Source organism: Bacillus rossius, chromosome 5 (genome assembly GCF_032445375.1).
Source record: "Bacillus rossius redtenbacheri isolate Brsri chromosome 5, Brsri_v3, whole genome shotgun sequence".
NCBI lineage: Eukaryota > Metazoa > Arthropoda > Insecta > Phasmatodea > Bacillidae > Bacillus > Bacillus rossius.
This window is the reverse complement of record NC_086333.1, coordinates 60,386,088-60,405,199: the sequence shown is the minus strand read 5'-3', so window position 1 is coordinate 60,405,199 and position 19,112 is coordinate 60,386,088. Positions and strand designations below refer to the sequence as shown.

Below are 19,112 nucleotides of genomic sequence, written 5' to 3'. Positions count from 1 at the left end.
CCATAGAGACCGGAAAAATTCGCGGATTCATTAGGCGATAGGCTAGAATTCAAATACACATACCTCTTAGATGATTTTGCTATTGGCTTACTGTTCATCTGGACGCATCCCAACCAATTATAAACCCTCAACCAAGGAAGGATCGAATCACAGACAAACCAACTGAGATGACTTACAAGTCAGCAGCCAATGAACTTTCGTTATTTTCCCGAGTGTACAGGGGAATGTGCAGTCTATCCTGGAGGCCATCGAAACCGCGAATTTTTACGGTCTCTACCTATCCATCAGGCATCACTAGTTTGTACCGAATGAACCCGCTCGATTACCGTGTCTGTACCTAGCAACAACGGTAGACGTTGAACGGGATGTCCATAAAAGAATGTTCCAGTATTATAACAGTTTAATTTAGACTAATCATACATCAAATTTAAGGTAAACTAGCCTAGTTTTTTGTTTACAAATGTTCAGTATGTGTATCTTTAGTTATACGGCACACATCCAACATAAAGTTCAACTCTTCCCACACTTTGGTTAACACGTGCGGACTAATGGAAACAATAGCCTCTTCAATTCTTGTCTCAACTTTGGCAAATCATTAGGTAGCATCAGAACGTAGCCACAGTCTTTTATAAAGTTCCAAAGAAAAAAAATCGCATGGCATTATGTGTAGTGCAGCGAAAAATATCTCTGTCGTCTCGACCATTATGACCAATACAACGACATGCTAGCGTCCGTCCCCCCTCGCCTCCTTCTCACCTCCGCTGATCTCGATGAAATTTTTTCTGTGGTTTGTACACAGTTTGTGCAAGAATGTGCCGCAAATATCACAGTATGTTCTATTCGGGTTAATTAGATATTAATTAATCAAAGTTGACGTTCAACCACGGTCATATAAAGAGATTCCAATGGGGAGGGGCTCCATCCTATTGCTAAATGAAGTTTACAGGTTCACCCGCTACTGATTGGAGAAAGAGCCATTCTTTCGTGCTGAAAGCGAGAAAACAACAAAGCAGTATTCGCGCATTCTCGTATCTGAAACTGAGTTACTTTTTATAGTTGTGGCTTTGAACCAACACACTATACAACGCCTACAGTTGGTACCGTTAAATTTTATAACTGTGAGATTACTTTTTGGACGTGCTGTAGTTGCGGTAGACGTCGAGGAAGGCCGCTTGACCCCTCCTTGCCCCGGGGGGTCCCGGGAGCGGGGTCGGGCCCACGACAATCACGCCTCTGAGAGTGTTGTGTCTGGCGGGGGGAGAGCGCGGGACGTGACACCTAGACGGCCACTGAGGAGGTCGTGCCCCTTCGCCACTCTCCCACCACACTCGAAGGGCGCCTCGCTCTGCTACTCGAGTGCGCCTTGCCGCAGACACACCGCACATGCAATTCGCGATACACTTTTGTGCTGCTTCTGTTATTTCGTAGGGCCACGCATATTTCGCGAAAAGATTCCGCGACTAGCTGAAAGTCAAAACACTGTAGCATCGTCTGAGTTTCGTGGTTGGGTGTGAGTTTATTTCAGTTCCACGTCGATTGTTACAACACCAATAACAGAGACCTGCAAAATTCGCGGATTCATTCGGTGATAGGCTAGAATTCAAACACATATACCTCCTAGATAATTTTGCTATTGGCTTACTGTTCATCTGGACGAATCTCAACCAGTTATAAACCCTCAAACAAAGAAGGGTCGAATCACAGACAAACCAGCTGAGACGACTTACAAGTCGGCAGCCAATGAACTTGCGTTATTTGCCCGAATGTACAGGGATATGTGCAGTCTATCCTGAAGGCCATCGAAACCGCGAATTTTGCAGGTCTCTACCAATAACAGTAGTTGAGTGCGGAAGCAAATGCGTTCGGAGTGTCCCAGTCAAATAAGGCAACGACTTCTCTCGCAGACGGCTGCCAATCACAAGGAAGAAACTGCTGGTGCGGGTATACCTTGTTGCAGTCTAATAGGCGTTCAGATTTATTCGCGAAAAATGCCTGCCCCTAGTTATTCGTCCTGTGACAATCTGCAGGACTCTGGCCCAATTAGAGACCATCAGACGAAGCCGTATAGAGTCAATAGTCAGCAGCCAGTGAACAGATGGAAGTTTTCCCGACTATTTCTTTATCGTGGAAGTCATTGAACCCGCGAAAAAATTTTCCAGTCCTTATTCACAGCGAACGTGGCATACATAGACCGGAATTTTGCGGATTCGCTTGTTGTCAGGTTAAAATCCAAAGTCATGTGTAAATTATACCCAACTGTACTTTCCTATTTTTTTTTTTTACTTTAGAACCGTTTCTTTCTTCGAGTGGGTCCCCGTAATTGGTAACTCTACTGCTAGCTGGTAGTTAACTGGTCCACAGTCGTGGAGGGAAGTGTTGAAAGTACTGTGTTAATGTTATCAAATAAATTCAAAGGTATAAGTATTTTCAGTCTACATTGCGAATAAAAGAATCCGCAAATTTTTCGGGTCTCTAGGCATACATTCTTTTTTCTTTTTTTTCAGCGTTTCTTTCGATGTGTAAGATATCACCACCATAACAATACCATAGTTAGAGACCCAGAAATTTCGCGATATCGTTAGGCGTCAGGCTGAAATTCAAAATCTTATGTTTGCACTACCAACGTTTGCTTTCACTTTGGCTTTTTTCGTAGCGAGAGACCCTGTTTGTTCTTGTTAGTTGGCACTAACCTGATTCGCTTACTTGTTTCCTAGCTGGACATCGTTGGCTCGCTGTCGTAGAGGGGCGTGTCCAAATAACTGGCGATCCAATCATGAACAGAGTGCAGGAGTATCAGATTTACATTCTAACTTGCGATCAAATGAATCCGCAAAATTTCCCTACCTGCATCTATCGGGAATCAAAATAACAAAGTAATTATAAAAATGATTATTTAATTACTTGTTATTTTTAAATTTTATTTAAAGCGTATTAATTAAGCTTATTAAGTTCGCTATAAGATTTTTAAAAAAAATATATTCACCTAAGCTAATTCTTCCGCTATTGGCACACAGATACTCCTGGCCAATGAGAAACCTTCAACTAAGGAATTACCGAAACAGAGGCTACCAAGTTGAGACGTCTCACCATTCTGAAGCCAATTAACAGGTGACTTTAGCCCGAGTATTCAGATGACTGGGGAGTCTATCTTATAAGTAATTTAAATCGCTAATTTCTCGGTCCACACACACATAAAACACACACAACACACACAACACACATACATATATACTACATACATACAAACTTCGGCAGAAGGTGCATCACGACAAAATCTGTTGAAAACCACTTTACGACTTATGGTCTAAATTCTTCCCAAAGCTGGTATACGTCTTTGAAGTTGGGGCTTAGCATTTTATTGTAAACAATATAGAAAATATTTAAGATGGGACACTGAGCGTGTGGATTATTTTTAATTGAATTAATTTTTACAACCACCGCAAATTTTGGAGCATTGTAAAAATAGTTCATTCAACAAATTGTGGGTAGTGACACGTCACAAATATATATTTAAAATAAAGATGTTACTCAAAGTACATACAAATATTAATTTAAAGCATGTAACCAGTGTGATTTACTGGTTAATTTTAAAACTTAAGTCCTTCTTCTAAAATATTGATTTTTTTTTGTTTAGTAACGATATCTTTTTTTGATGGAGAAATATATAAAACATACAACATTGCTGGTTTATGCTTGTTTCCATACGAAATACCTCAGAAATGTACACCAAACAGTATACATAAAAAAAGTCATCATCAGCTGAAGTCAAATTTTACAAACTTGGACAAAACAGAGAATTCCGTGGGAAGAATATAATTTAGAAGAAAAAAAAGTACCGTACAGATGAACACAGTAGGCTGATAACGACAAGACTGCCGCACTGAGAGCAGTAAAAACATTTAAAAAACAGCTTCGGTTAACACAGTGACTGATGAACCCGCAGTGATGAAACTGAACAGGTAATCGGGACGACACAACGACGACAGCAAGGATGAACGCAAAAGGCTTTCTTATATACGAGAAACAGACTCGATGTTTCGGGAACTGGCGTCTGCTCACGTCATCAGGAGCGAGATCTCCAGCGGTATAGCGTACTTGACCTTCGCAGCAACATCGTGAGCTGGATGGTTCGTTTGCTAACAGAACGGTAAAAAAAAAAATGGTTGTCTTTAAAGTCGGTTTACGGACGATAGTTTAACGTGACAACGTCATAACAAAACATTGATGAAAAAAATTGCATACTTTTATGAATAAAATTGAATAATTGTTATTGAATTATCACTATTTTGTATTGATACAAAGAAGGAGTGAAATGAAATCTACAATTTAGTTGATAAATTTACTTTTATTTGCACTCATTAATTCAAATATGTTTATTAATTTAACGAAGAAATTATTTTAACTATAACTTTTATACATGTTTGCTATTTAACTTCTTCCAATCTGTTATTCTGTTAAGGATAGGACTTTGATAGGAAAAGTAGGAAACGAATGGGAGTGTTTCAAGTTTAATGTGCCTCGATAAAGTCAAATCGATGGTTGTTCCAATCGAGTGGAAGAGAGATAGATGCGGCGCAAGCGTACAATGAGCTTAACGGGACACAGCGTAACGGGACAATTTGCGTTACGGGACACTTTTTCGTGCGTGCAGTCGGCGTTCATCGATTATTAGACGTTGTCACGTCAAATAAAAATAAAGCTTCATGGCGTACACAGGGGTAACATTGGTTGGAGTTTATGAAATACAATAGCACTTGGTATGTCTGAGTTTGAAGAGACAGAGGCTGTAATAAAGAATGAGTTAGAATTCGACCGACGAGCTTGGGCTGCAAATTCACTACGAAAATATAAGTTGGAAACACATACGTAGGAATTTCGCGGATTCGATGACCTCTATGATAGACTCCACATTTCCCTGCTTAATCGGGCAGAAAACACCTGTTCATTTGGCTGCTTGCTTGTGATACATTTTAACTGGGTTTACCTGCGATTCAGTACTTCTTTGGTTCGTGGTTTCTCACTGCTTCATTGTCCACCAGGCAGTCAACAGAAGAAGGCAACATAAAAGTACAAGTATTGGAATTTTAGCTCTATCACGTAATTAATCCGCGGATTTTTTCCGGCCTCTACATGCCTACAAGACTTGTGGTCCAAAATGTTTTCCAAGACCGGTATAACGCTTTTTAAGTATTAGCTAAACCACGTTTTTATTGCAAACAGTAAAAATGGTGTTTGAGATGGAAAACTGAGTGTTCGGATAGTGTTTAATTGAACAAAGTTCTACAAATACAAATAAACTTATGTTCATCTTTTGCATATTCATCTTTTTTTGTCTGTTATTGAGCAGCCTTGACTTATGGCCAGAATAACTTGAATCAATCTTTCTCATTACAAGAGAAATTTAATGAATATATTTGGAGTTTAAAACAAGTCAGAAAAATGTATTATAATAAAGATGTTGCAACAAATTATTTTAATGAAATCATTTTGCAAAACTTGACAAGTATTGCTGTAGTTTTAGAACTTTGTTAAATTAAACATATTCTAGACGCCCAGTGTTACATCGTAAATTCTATTATCTGCAATGAAAAAATTGTTCACCTCCAACTTTCAAAGTTGTATACCAGCTTTAGGAAACACTTCAGACCATAAGTTGTTTTCGGTAAATGTTTTCAACTGATTATTTTTAAAAGGTAGACGATACCGATGCTACGCCTGCACTCCGATGCGTTCGTCACGTGTGTTTACTCTTCCCACAACGGTGAGCGTTGTGCGCCCTTATCGACATCCGACTGTCGGGAGTTGTGTGCCTTTGAGAAGGCCAAGAGGGTCGTGTGTTTATACGGGCAGCTTCGCTCGCGTCCTGGGGTAGAGATGCGGAACAAGGCTTCGCTGTCACGTCCGCGCATGCGTCCGTGCGAACAACTTCGGAGACAGCTGCGCTTGCTCTTCACTGTAATTTGTTTCACTCCCGGAAAAGGTTGTTTACTTTGCACGTTTCAGCAGTTTAGTATTTTTCGTTTCAAAGGTTGAGAGACAGTCTCCGAAACACTTCGCGAACCCACTCGGTAGGTCCTACACTGTTAAAAAGAATCACTTGAAATATTTTTAACTAAACTGTTCGCAAATAATACAAGCTTCTAGGTCATGGGTTTATTTTACTTTTAGCACGACTCACAAAACCTTAAAAATTGTTTGTGTCTACAGCAAAAAAAAAAAAAAAACACTATTCTTCCTTCCACGCAAATTTTTCCCATATTCATAACGGAACACAGCGTAAATTCCTGGAATATCTAGTTATCTGGAAATACAAGTTACATTCTTTTATTTGAGTAGGATTCTTCGTTGAAAATATGTTAATATTACTGTAATTTCTTAAACTGAGATGCAACCCACGACCCACGCTATGTAAATGTTGCTCACGGACTCTGTCGCGTGTGGAAGTGATGAGTCACTCGCGTGTGTTTCGTAGCCATTAAAATAATATCAAAAACTGACTCGTACATCGGAATCATTCACACATGCACAAGCAGTGCCATGGATTGGCGTGCAGTCTTTTCGTTAGCAACACGACGCTATGTAACTCTGGAATACAACCCTATAATATTACAGCGGAATATTGAAGGTGGAAAAGATACGCTGAGCCGATCCATGTTACTTAAAAGGCTACCGTGTTTAGAAAAATTCGCGTGATCAATGACCTCTGAGATATACTCCACAGATCATACTCTGGCAAATGTCACCTGTTCATTGATTGCTGGGTTGCAAGACATCTCAACACCGTATTCTGTGATTCAATACTTCTTTGGTTTAGGTTTTCTCGTTGGCTCAGAGTTCCTTTACGTAAACTTTAATCCAATTGCAGACGCAGCACAAAGATATAAATATTTGAATTTTAGTCTGTTTCGAAATGAATCCGCTAATTTATCCAGTCTCTGGCTATCGCGAAAAAAATTCGTATCAACAATTTAACTAATCAAAAGACAGCACAAATTAAACTAAAGTGAACATTATTGTAAAGTCTCGGGAGAAAGTTGTTAAATATATATATTTTTAACTAGGCATTTTATAAGAAAAACTGGAGCTGTTTTTCAATGGGAATGTTTTCTGTTTTTGAGCGCTGCACACATTGTGTCGACTGAGGGTAGCGAGGCTCCTTGCACCATGCGTCCATACACTAATTATGGATGCAGATGATATATGGGATATAGATAAATGTAGATCTCGCACACAAGCTGCGCAGTAAAATATTTCTGTGTTCGACGTTGATCGTAGGTACTATTTGTAGAGCCACAATTATTTAGCGGATTCATTTCACTACATTCAACTTGCCTGCATATTGTGGGAAAAACAGGGCTGGAGAAGATATCCCAATTAATTAATTTAAGTTTTATTCATTAGCTAATATTCACACTGTTAATTAAATTACAACGATTTAAAAGTATGTCCACAAATTAATCACTCTTTAATTAAATCCTCATTTTTCTCTCCCCACCGGAGCTCGGCTCAATAGTGGCTCTCTCTACTGCTCGCCTCTTACCTCGCACCTCTGTCCCATCACACTGCCTCGCACTTCTCACTCGTCCGTCGCGCACACAACACCGTCCCAAATGCTCCGATCTTCGCACACGAAGCCCATCAACATCGGTTTTACATGGGTTGCACCCATGAAAAACTTGTGTATCGTGCGTTGTAAGGCCAATTACGTTTAATCCGGACTTTGGGTGGTCCGAGAAGTGTCAATTTCCCATATATTCCGTTTTTGTAGGACTCTACTAATTCTATTTTATATAGACTAGTAATTATTTTCGCCCTATGATCGAAGGTTTTAAACACGTGAGTAGTAAGTTTTCAACCAAGTACAAGGAAAGTGGAAAATAATAATTAACTTCCCTCAAAACGTCCATTAGGCTGCTAAAACCCCAATCATCTAAAGCTTGCTTGTCTCGTCAGCCAGTTATCTCAGCAAGTGTGCACACATGAGTAAAAATTACTAATCAGCATGTGCGAATATTCAGTGTCATGATGGCTTTTGCCCCATCATAGCGAACAAATTAGAAAAAGTTATGCCAACAAAATGATTTATAAAAGCTAACAAAATTATTTTTTGCCGCTATAAAATATTTTTTTTAAGCTTTGAAGTTTAATAAAAACTGCTGTGTTATTGAAAAATTGTAATTATTTGTTTGGCTGAACTAAATATTTGTTTAAAATGTTGAACCAACCAAATAGTTGCTTGAAACAACAAATAATTTGTTCATGCGAACATATTTTGTTTGTTTGACGCATCTAAAGTTTAGTATGATCAAATAAACGTTTGGTAGAATAAAATAAATATATATATATTTTTATGGACAAAACACCTAACATGTACACTCATTTAATTGGGTTTATAGGAACAATTCTTGTTCTCGGTGTAATAGCAACGCAAACACACGGATAAAAAAAGAAATCTTGAAAATCATCTAGGGACTATCCCGGGTATTGTACACCTCCCTTCTCCGCAAACCTTGTCCCTTGACCGCCCTGTTCGTTAACCGTTATGAGGGGTGGCACCAATTCTGCAGTGTTCCCGAAGGCGGGTAGGAACCTTTCTTTTCACAGACGAGAGAGCCAAACGTCCGATCGGGCATCTACACCGGGGGGGGGGGGGGGGGGGGTTGTTCATTGTAAATGTGTTGATAAAAGGATACTAATGGTCAATTAGGTTAGGTTAGCTACATTATAATTACTTCAAAACATTGTGGACGGTTGATTTGGTTAGGATAGCTACATTAAAGATACGGAAGAAAAAAAACAGCGAGCATGAACTTCGGGGAACTTCGGGTTTTGGCTCGTCTGTGGAAAGAAGGCTTGCCGTTGGGAAGTGTGTTGTGAAGTGTGTCGATCCGCGTGACGGCGCGCTGGCTGCTCCCAGCTGACGGATGCTGTGTCCCTCAGGCGACAACCTGCAGTGCACGCCGCTGGACCGCTCCTACAAGTCGCACGTGCTGGGCCGCTACCCCGACAGCGTGCCGTGGAACCCCTTCGACAAGGACGCCGTCTGCATGGTGAGTGCCGTCACCGGGAGGAAACTAGCTAGTGGCGGCTGCGGGAAAAAACTGAAAAAAGTCTGGGCAAAAAGCCATTGGCGTAGCTGTGTTCATAAAGTTGGGGAGGGACAAATAATGATTTTGATGTCATGTAAACCCCATTCCCCTCTTACTAAGACGGGGGGGGGGGGGGGGGGGTGTCCGATGGTCCTCCACCGGAAAATTTTGATTTTAAAAGTGCAAAATAGCGCTTTTTAAGCAGTTTTTGTATCTAACCATTGGATACATCGATGTTATAATTATTATTGTTTCCTTAAGATGAAATTTGAGAGTGAAGAAATTACAAATAAAGTTGGGCAGAATAATATTATAAAATAAAAATATCACGGTCTAGAAAGTTGGGGGGGGGACAGTCCCCTCCACCCAAAAAGTTCAGGGGGACACGTCCCCCCTGCCCCCCCCCCCCCCCGGGTCACTACGCCCCTGGCAAAAACCTGAAAAAGCCTGGGAATTTTCCAGAAACAGGGTGGAGGGAAATTTTTTTTTAGGGCCTGTTACACAGTGACACGGAAGCGGAGACGGAACCGTACGGATTCTCAGCAAATGCTCAGCTCTTCCGTTTAACGTTACTCCGTGAATGCATCCGCGACTTCATCGTGGCTTTACCTTCCGAGAAAGAAAATGTGCGGTGTCTGGTTTCCCGCATAAAAGGAAAGACCAGGAAAGGAGGGAACACTCGGGGAATTGATTGAAAAAGTGTCTTCAAGTCCTTAATCCTAGTATTCATTTTGATTATAAATTCGTGTCCCATTATTAATCCGCATATGATATTTTACCAACATTATCTAAACGTAAGGGCTGTGTGTTACAAATTTTGGAGCACAATCAAAATTCATAAGCTGTGGTCTGATCCCAGTCAATGATTTATCGTTAAAATTTTAATCAGACAAAGATATTGTGCAGGAAAAGTTTTCTAGTGAGAACTGCATGTTAAGTGTGATTATTAAAAGGTGTTTTAGTAATAATGTTAAATGTAATATATTTGTTATCTTGTCAGATACTTAGAGACCGGAAAATTTCGCTGATCCATCTCGCGACAAACTAAATATGAAATACGTACGTATATATTTATACTGTTTTTGCTATTGGCCAACAAAGTTTATCGGGAGGACTCTGGGCAAATGAGAAACCCTCGGCCAAAGAAGTATTTAATCGCATTCTCCCCAGTTGAAACGTCTCTCGGGTCAGCAGCCAATGAGCAGGGAACGGGTGTCCGATTGTGCACAAAACTGTGGGAACTGTTTCCTAGATGTCATTGAACACGCGAATTTTTCCGGTCCTTACGCATACTCGCTCAAACATATGGGACTCAGGCGGGAAATTGGCTGAAGTAAGATTGTGGGAAACCTGGGTGGTTTACAGGGGCGTGCGCAGGGCAGGGATGTACGAGTGCATGCTTGCGTACTCAATATTTAAAAAAACTATAAAATCTATCGTTCCCGCCAACAAGTGGAAAAAGATTTGAAAGCAAACAGGCAAAGTGTTTCTATCCCCCTGTAGTAATTGAATGTTGCTTTTACAGTGGAAACTCAAATGTTAAATTGTCTACTATGCATTAGAATGCAAATAATAAAAATTCGAAGTATATACAACCGTGTATAAGTAGAGACCTGAAAAAATTCGCGCATTCATTTCACGATAGGCTATAATCCAAAAAGTTTGCATATTTTTGCTGTTTCCGTGATTGGGCTACAGTATATCTGAAGGACTCTTGGGCCAATGAAAAAAAAAATGTAAACAAAGGAAGTAGCGAATCACGAGAAACCCAGTTAACAGGTGCTGCGAGTCAGTAACCAATGAGCAGACGCAATTCGCCCGAGAGCATAGAGGATCGTGGAGTCCATCCTACAGGTCATTGAAATCGCGAATTTTTCCCGGTCTCTTATGTATGAGCATGCGAGGGTGTTGTCGGGAAGGTGAGACACGTGAAGGAGCGTGAAGACAGACAGTGTTGGTAGAGTAGAGATGCGTGAGGTTGGTGACGGCGTGTGTCGCGCGCGCAGCTGTGCCTGCCGCAGGGAGTGAGGTTCCGCACGCAGAAGCACGCTCTGCAGCCGCAGTTCCACAGCTTCATCATCACGCGCGAGGACGGCAGCCGCAACTACGGCTTCAGCTACATCTTCTACGAGGAGATCCGCAACAGGAAGATCTGCAGCGCCGTGCAGACGCTGCAGGTGAGCCCTTGCCTCTTGAGTCGACCACAGGGTTAGAGGGGAGTGGGTGGCAAATAATGCTGGAATTTTTCATATCTTTATTCAAACAACATGGAAAAAAAATGCTAAAACGCATCAGTAGAGACCTGCAAAATTCGCGGTTTCGATGGCCTTCAGGATAGACTGCAACACATACCCCTGTACACTCGGGCAAATAACGCAAGTTCATTGGCTGCCGACTTGTAAGTCGTCTCAGCTGGTGTGTCTGTGATTCGATACTTCTTTGGTCGAGGGTTTATAACTGGTTGAGATTCGTCCAGATGAACAGTAAGTCAATACCAATTATTATATGAGGTATATGTGTTTGAATTCTAGCCTATCACCGGATGAATCCGCGAATTTTGCGTGTCTCTACGCATCAGTAATTTGAGAAGGGGACGCAATTTCCATCACCCCAGACTTTGAACACATTTCATTTTCCACGTGTTGTTTTAGTGCATTGTTATGTACACTGCAAAAGGGCGTGTGCAATGTTCTGTTTGAACTATAGTGCAGCTACGGGGATGGTGGAAGCTGGATTAACTTTATTCCTTTTAGAAAATTGCAAAATGAGTAAATTATTTAAAGGGACATTACTTGAAGTGACATCATCTTGAGCCAATCAGCGCTCACTGCCTTGTTGCTAGGGGCTCGGTCGACTTGCGAGTCTCGGGTTTCCTGGGGCCTAGGAGTTATGCAACCTCTAAGACTCCCGTGTATTGCGGTTGTCCTGCCTTTTGGGGAATTCTCGTTAGGTAGGATTTTCCTACCATAACATTATCGTCAGGGATGTTTGTAACTTTGGTGATGGAAAAGTCAGATAAATGTTTGTACACATTCGCGTGGACACCCCGATGGTGTGGATATCAGTAAATGATTGAAAGTTGTGACGTCGAGGTGTTGCGCGACCCCTGGCAGGCGATGCACCTGACGGAGCTGTCGAGCTGCCAGCTGAGCGGCGGCGGCGGCGGCGGCGGGCCCCGGCGGGGGCGGCAGGGCCGGCTCGGCGGCCACGACTCGCACTCGCTGCCGCGCCACTTCAAGCTGTCGGCGCACCAGCCCGCCGCCGCCCAGAGCTACTACGACGTCGCCAAGGACACGCTGTTCGTCACCAAGAGCATCGCGCTCATCTGCCAGCTGCCGTACGTGCACGCGGCGCGCCAGTTCCTCGTCGGCCTGCACAGGTGCGTGCGCCCGGTTGTGGCGGCCGAGACTTTGCCGGGGGCCAGTGGCGTAGCCAGGAATTGTGCATGGGGGGATGTTAAGAAGCATGCATCCCCCCCCCCCCGTATTAAAGCGGGGGGTCCAGGGGTCCTCCCCCGGGAAAATTTGGATTTTAAGTTGTAAAATAGTGCTATTTTAGCAGTTTTCGGTACTTAAATTTAAATATTGTAATGGTAAAATTTTTATTAATTTTAATATGAAATTTGTTTGAGTGATGAATAAGAAATTAATTAAAGATTTGGTGCTAAGGGGGGGGGGTTGAACCCCTAACCCCCCCCCCCCCCCTCCTGGCTACGCCCCTGTGCGGGGCCCTGATATTTCGGAGAGAAGGCTTTTACCAGTTTTCCTGGAATTGCCCCCAGAAAACATGTGGGTTCGCCCGGAAAATTTAAGAACTAAAATCTTTATAACAGCCTTTTTTTTTAAGCCAACCCCAAACCTAAATTTCGACGACGGTTTTTCCCAATTAGGCATTTTAACGCTTCTAAAAATACAGTTTAAAAACTTAATCCGAAATTAAAAGTACTTTTCGGTCCTCAGCGAACTCTTAAATGCTATTCGTAAATAGGCCCCACTCGGATATCTTGAGTAGTTTTGAAATCGCGTTGTTTTTCCTGAAGCTCTGCACACTGTATGTGTGCCCAGGTAGGCGGGCCCCTTAAGTGCTGGTTCTACCTCTTGTCTTGAAAATGTGTCTAAATTAATTTCATTTTGAAAACCAGAGGTGAAGCATTTCAATATTTTAACAATAGTTTACATCTAAAGTTTAAAATATTAAAATACAGAAGAACATTTATTCATTAAAAAAATTATAATCTTAATATATATAAATCTCGTGTCACAATGTTTGTCCTCAATGGACTCCTAAACCACTTAACCGATTTCGATGAAAATTGGCATTTAGGTGTAATATTTTCCAACTTGAGAGATAGGATAGTTTTTATTTCGATTAATGGTCTTAATCTTATAATTTTAGAGTTTTCTAATGTGATGTATGTATGAGTTGGCAGAAAATCACCACGGCAACGGCTGTAGCATTGTTGATGCTTCATTCGTCTCCATGGCAACGACTATTTCATTGTTAGTGTAGTCCTCATCACTCATTAAATACAGACCACCAATTTTTAGATATATACAGGTAAATAACTATACACTGGTAGAACAAAGTCGGTCGGGATTTGAAAGTGATATAAATTATTCAAATTAAGAAGACAATTACTAACTACATCTGATTTCTAAAAAGGTCCCCTTCACCAAGTCAACTGATTTCGATGAAAATGGGCATTTATGTGTAATTTTTTCCAACTTGAGAGATAGGGTAGTTTTTATTTCGATCAATGTTTTTAAAAATTTATAATTAATAATAAACTGATCATCAATGTTGATTGGTGTTTAAGCCCGGGAAACAGTGGGCACTTCGTCTCCATGACAACGTTGCGTGCTCGAGAGTCGGGAAACCATCGGTGCTATTCGTTTTTTCTTCGGTACATTACAAAGCATTGTATTAAATTTTTGTCAAAATTAATTAATTTTCATTTTATTTCATTTATTATAACTGTAAATAAGAGATTTGGTCTCATTTCCCCCCCCCCCCCCCAATTAATACAACCGTGCGAAGCCGGATCGGGCAGCTAGTTGTATATAAAATGCAGTGCAAATATCATAAGAATGCAAATGAACTCTTGCCAATCTTCAGTTTTCAATCACACAATTTGACGTGAGACAGACTACAGAAGCAAAGCGTACCTAAGTTCCTTTGGAATTTTGGGTAGTCATTGAGGGTAAGGAGGGGCTCGTAATTGAAATTTTCAAGTCCAAAGGTGTTTTTTTTTTTTTTTTTTTTTTTTTTTTTTTTCATTCTGCATCTGCTCATGTATAATTGTTTGGGAAGTAAAATTTTGTGATTCTATATTTTTAAATTTTAATATTTTTAACAAGATGAACCTACCTCAGCCTTTGAAAAGAGAATATCTCTTGCATTAACTATGAATGTTTGTAGTATATTCTTTCAATCTAATTTTTCTTTATTGCAAACACGTATACCCTGAAATCTTTTGAAATTAACACATTTGAAATTGATGATTGTATAAAATCAGGAGGTACCTACCTATAAACTGGGAACCAAAGAATGTGTTCTTTCTCTTGTATACACCAAAAAGGTTTGGCCCAACACCAAGAAAAGTGATTATGCCAAGCAAAAAGGTTTTGTGTTTGAAGTGGATGATTTCTTAGACTGGTTTAATTTGTTTTAACTGTTTTAGAATAATGATTAGCAAGATGGCTACACTTTTATATTTGCAACAACATATCAGTGTCACCTGGCTCGACGTGTGCTCGTGTGTCTTTAGGCTCGTGTCAGTCGTGAAGTCAAGGAGTTTTAGGAATGGCATGCTGTGATGCAGCAGAAGTCACTTTATACCTCACCATCACCATATTGCAACAGCCAAAACATAGCACAAGTGGTGTTTCACCATGCCCAATAATGTTTAATAACATAAATTAGAATTCCTGTCACTAAGCATTAATACTTCCTTAAAATACAGTCATTTAAAACTGATTCCTCGATGAAAAAACTACACTTCAACCATGTTCTAGGTGTCCCGCTAACTTGGCACAGATCATCAGCTGGGCAAAAATGTGGCTTCACATAGTAGCCATGTTGCATGCTTGATCGCCCCCTGGTGGCAATGCTATTAGACGTGTGGTGGATCATACTGAAAGTATATCCATAGCAGGGCTTCGTAAATGTTCAATTAAAGGGCCCACCTGCTCAGGGTTGTATCTGTGTTACTGAGGCAGAATAATAAGGTTGACGCTCGCTGGTGCTTCTAGCACGGTGGCGTCTCTTAAGGGCAATGCTCTGAACTGGTGTGCAGTATTCTCATCATGCTTAGGAAAATTATGAAATTAGAGTGGTAACCATAACAAACACTACGTGGTATTAAAATAAAGATGAGTGCTTTCAAGAATCTGTACCGGACGTTTCATCTCTACAAATTATTCTGAAAACACACACTTTTCAGCCCTTTTTACTGTTCTAAAAATACAGTATCAAAAACAAAATATGGAAACAGAATTAGTCATATTCCCTCAGGGTATTTTTAAATGCTTTTCGTAAACAGACCCCACGAGGATATCTTGAGCAGTTTCCAGATCGCGTGGTTACTTCTGAAGCTCTGCACACAGTGTATGTACACGAGTAGACGGGGCCCTATAGTTTGAACCAACTTTGCTCGTTGTTTATTTTCAAATTCTTTACATTAGTTGGTGGAAATGATAGATTTTATAGGATTTGTAGGGTGGTGACGGTTAGGAGATATGACTTTTAGGTCAAGTGACATTTAGGAGATATGACTTTTAGGTCTGCACACAGTGTATGTACCCGAGTAGACGGGGGGCCCTATAGTTTGAACCAACTTTGCTCGCTGTTTATTTTCAAATTCTTTACATTAGTTGGTGGAAATGATAGATTTTATAGGATTTGTAGGTCAGGTGACGGTTAGGAGATATGACTTTTAGGTCAAGTGACGGTTAGGAGATATGACTTTTAGGTCAAGTGACGTTTAGGAGTTATGACTTTTAGGTCAAGTGACGTTTTAGGAGATATGACTTTTAGGTCAAGTGACGTTTAGGAGATATGACTTTTAGGTCTGCACACAGTGTATGTACCCGAGTAGACGGGGGGTCGTTCAGTTTGAACCAGCGGTGTGGTCCGTGCCGTGTCTCGCAGGGCGCACGTGAACCGCGCGCACGCGCGCCTCAGCTTGGAGAGCCACGTGCACAACCTGCTGTACGAAGTGCCGGCGCCGCAGCCCGGCCGCAGCCTGCGCTTCGCCTGCCCCGAGACGGAGGGCCTCGTGGTGCTGCAGCGGCCGGGCTCCATCGAGGAGCTGCCCCTCTTCGACTTCCCGCTGCGCCAGCTGTTCCGGCTGCTGGGCGTCGAGGCTGTGCTGCAGCTGCTGGCCTGCGTGCTGCTGGAGAGCCAAGTGCTGCTCTGCTCCGCCGGTAACGCTCCCTCTTTCTCACAGTCACTGGAGTAACATCACGATCACAGGGTAACAGAAGTGAGTTGTAAGTAAGACTAGAGACAGCTGTGCGACAAGATTTCATCAAATTTCCAGACATATTTTCAGTTGCCGAGACTTAGTTTCTGTGTGTTTTCTTATAATGGGAAAATCTGCAGATGTCCTTTCCCAGGGGAGAAAGTAATTTTATAACATTTTTGTGCTAGCCAATCAGGAAGAACTTTGTAATGTTGTGTGTGTGTGTGTGTGTGTGTGTGTGTGTGTGTGTATAATTTTTTTTTTTTTCACATAAACACTTAGATGTGAGTACAATGTATATTATGTGTTGTTGTGTCCTTGTACCAGAGAGAAGTGCGTTGTGAATTGTTGGTGAGGTCACGCACAGGCCTCTTCCGTGTGTGGAGGTAGGCTGTTGCATTATCTCGCCAGTCAGAGTTCAGTGGTAGCCAGGAGCTGGTTGCTTGCGGTCGGGGGCTTACAAACATCAATTGCAGTATGCATTTAGAGACAATTAAACGTCCGTGGTACGAGCCCAGCCAACAAATAACCCATTTTCGAAGCAGTATTTTTGAATTTTTTCGACCACCGGTATCTGCGTTAAGGGTCCATGGCGCAACCTTGCTGTGCCTTGGCTGTCACCCCAGGAAAAGTTCTGTTCTCGGCAGTACCGTGAATGAGTGTAACCATGGAACTTAAGTTTTTTCTAGCTACCGATAGTATTCTTCTGGCACTGAGTGATGGATCAGTTGTCTGTGCTAGGGTGTGGAGAAGCCTTTTGAACTGTGTGTATTTAAATTTTGGGCATTTTTTTTTAGTGGAGAATAAAAGCAAACAAGTTTTGAAGAAGTTCTTTTGCTTTCCATTAATGACTCCAGCTATAAATCAACAAACTATTAAAATTGCCGAGCATCTTTATTTTTTGGCACCCAACATAATCTCAATAGTTGTTTCGATTATTTTCTTTTGGACTTGTTAAGTTTGGACTGCCTTGCCGGGCTAGACTGAATTGTTACAAGTTGATGTAGTGGTAAAAAAAACTGGATTCACATGGGGACCCAGTTTCAAATCCAGTCATCCCCATTTTGGTTTTCCGTCATTTCCAGTAGAAATTTCTTCAGGAAAATGCAGGGCTGGTGCCTTCCCCGACTTCTCTGAGCTGCGTTGTTGGGTGTTTCCATCTTTAATGAACTAACTGTTTAAAAGCTGTAAAGCAAAGCAAAAAAAAAATCTTTGGGGTAATCATATGTCAATGTTAGTCATGTGCAGAGGACAAGAACCTGTGCAAGTCCATCTCTGGTCTACGAAAATGACGGGCGGTGCGCGTGTTTTCGGTTTCAGACTACCAGCAACTGATGCTGGTGGCAGAGTCCATCACGTGTCTGCTGTTCCCGTTCGTGTGGCAGCACGTGTACGTGCCCATCCTGCCCGCCTCCTTGCAGCACTTCCTGGACGCCCCGGTGCCCTTCGTCATGGGCCTGCACAGCGGCGAGTCCAACCTGCGCATCGCCAGCGAGGTAGAGCTCTGCCCCCCGACCCTCGACCGTCTCCCCAGCTCGCGTTCCTGCGAGTCCGCTGTGTTTGTGACGGCGTTACCCCCCTCCCAAGCCCTGTTTTTAGTAGTTTTTTTTTAAATTTATTTTTGAGGGTATATTTATGTTAGCTTGATAAATCCACATGTAACGAAAAGAGTCGAAAACCTATTACATCATACGAATTCCAATTATTAAATGCATGTATTGTTACAATATAAATCAAGGAAAGGTCTCAAATGTGTGGAACTGTTATTTACTTAAACATTTCAATGTAAAATAACCGAAGTAATCTTAAAACGATATGTATGAAAATATTTAGGTAGACAATTTAAGACGAGCCAATACAATCTGACTTATTAAATGTCACGTTTTACAACTGCATGATCCTCCCGAAAAGTCTTCCTGGAGCCGCATCTGAGGCATAAGCTACCGACACCTTTGACGTTCAGACATGATGAGCGTTGCAATGAAACATCTGGCTTTAAAGTTGCGGCTTCAAAATCTAATAATTTTTTTAATTAATTCTGGGATTGTAAATTTATGTTATTCCAGCATTAGTGAAACTCAAGCATATTTTGCTGAGGCAAACACTGTGTAGAATAATCATAAATTTCCCACATATTAATATTTTTCAACAACGAAAGCTGTAATTTTACAGATAATGTAATAGTGAATAATTAAAATTAATGCTTATTAATGGACACAACTGTTTTCACAGAGGAATTTGAATGTCTCCTAGATTTTGCACAATTTGTTGACTGTGATAGGTGTGTGCTACTTACACTTTTGACTGCACTACTGAACGTCTATAATTTACCTAAAAATAGCTACTCTATGTTTTAAAATTAATTGACAAACCATTGCCAAAATAAGGAGCTAGATGTTTTCAGAAGATTCTTGACACATTGCATTTTGGTGGAATAAAGATGTCGGTTTTACTGCAATTAATTCTTAGCTTCTGGGTTGCGGCCATGGCCAATTGATTGATAGTTTGCCTTGTTGCAGCCATCTTGACAACGGTCAATCGTCCATGAAGATGACTGCTAA

At 41.3% G+C, this 19,112-nt stretch overlaps 1 protein-coding gene across 2 annotated transcripts in view; it reads left to right on the top strand.

The window, feature by feature from the left end:
* LOC134531870 (DENN domain-containing protein 5A) overlaps positions 1 to 19,112 on the top strand; it is a 160,993-nt gene that overhangs the window by 86,549 nt on the left and 55,332 nt on the right. For both annotated transcript variants that reach the window (XM_063367876.1, XM_063367875.1), the window contains exons 2-6: positions 8,941 to 9,050; positions 11,096 to 11,266; positions 12,203 to 12,468; positions 16,239 to 16,513; positions 17,872 to 18,047. In XM_063367876.1, coding sequence (XP_063223946.1) covers positions 8,941 to 9,050; positions 11,096 to 11,266; positions 12,203 to 12,468; positions 16,239 to 16,513; positions 17,872 to 18,047 — 998 coding nt within the window. The remainder of the gene's footprint in view (positions 1 to 8,940; positions 9,051 to 11,095; positions 11,267 to 12,202; positions 12,469 to 16,238; positions 16,514 to 17,871; positions 18,048 to 19,112) is intronic.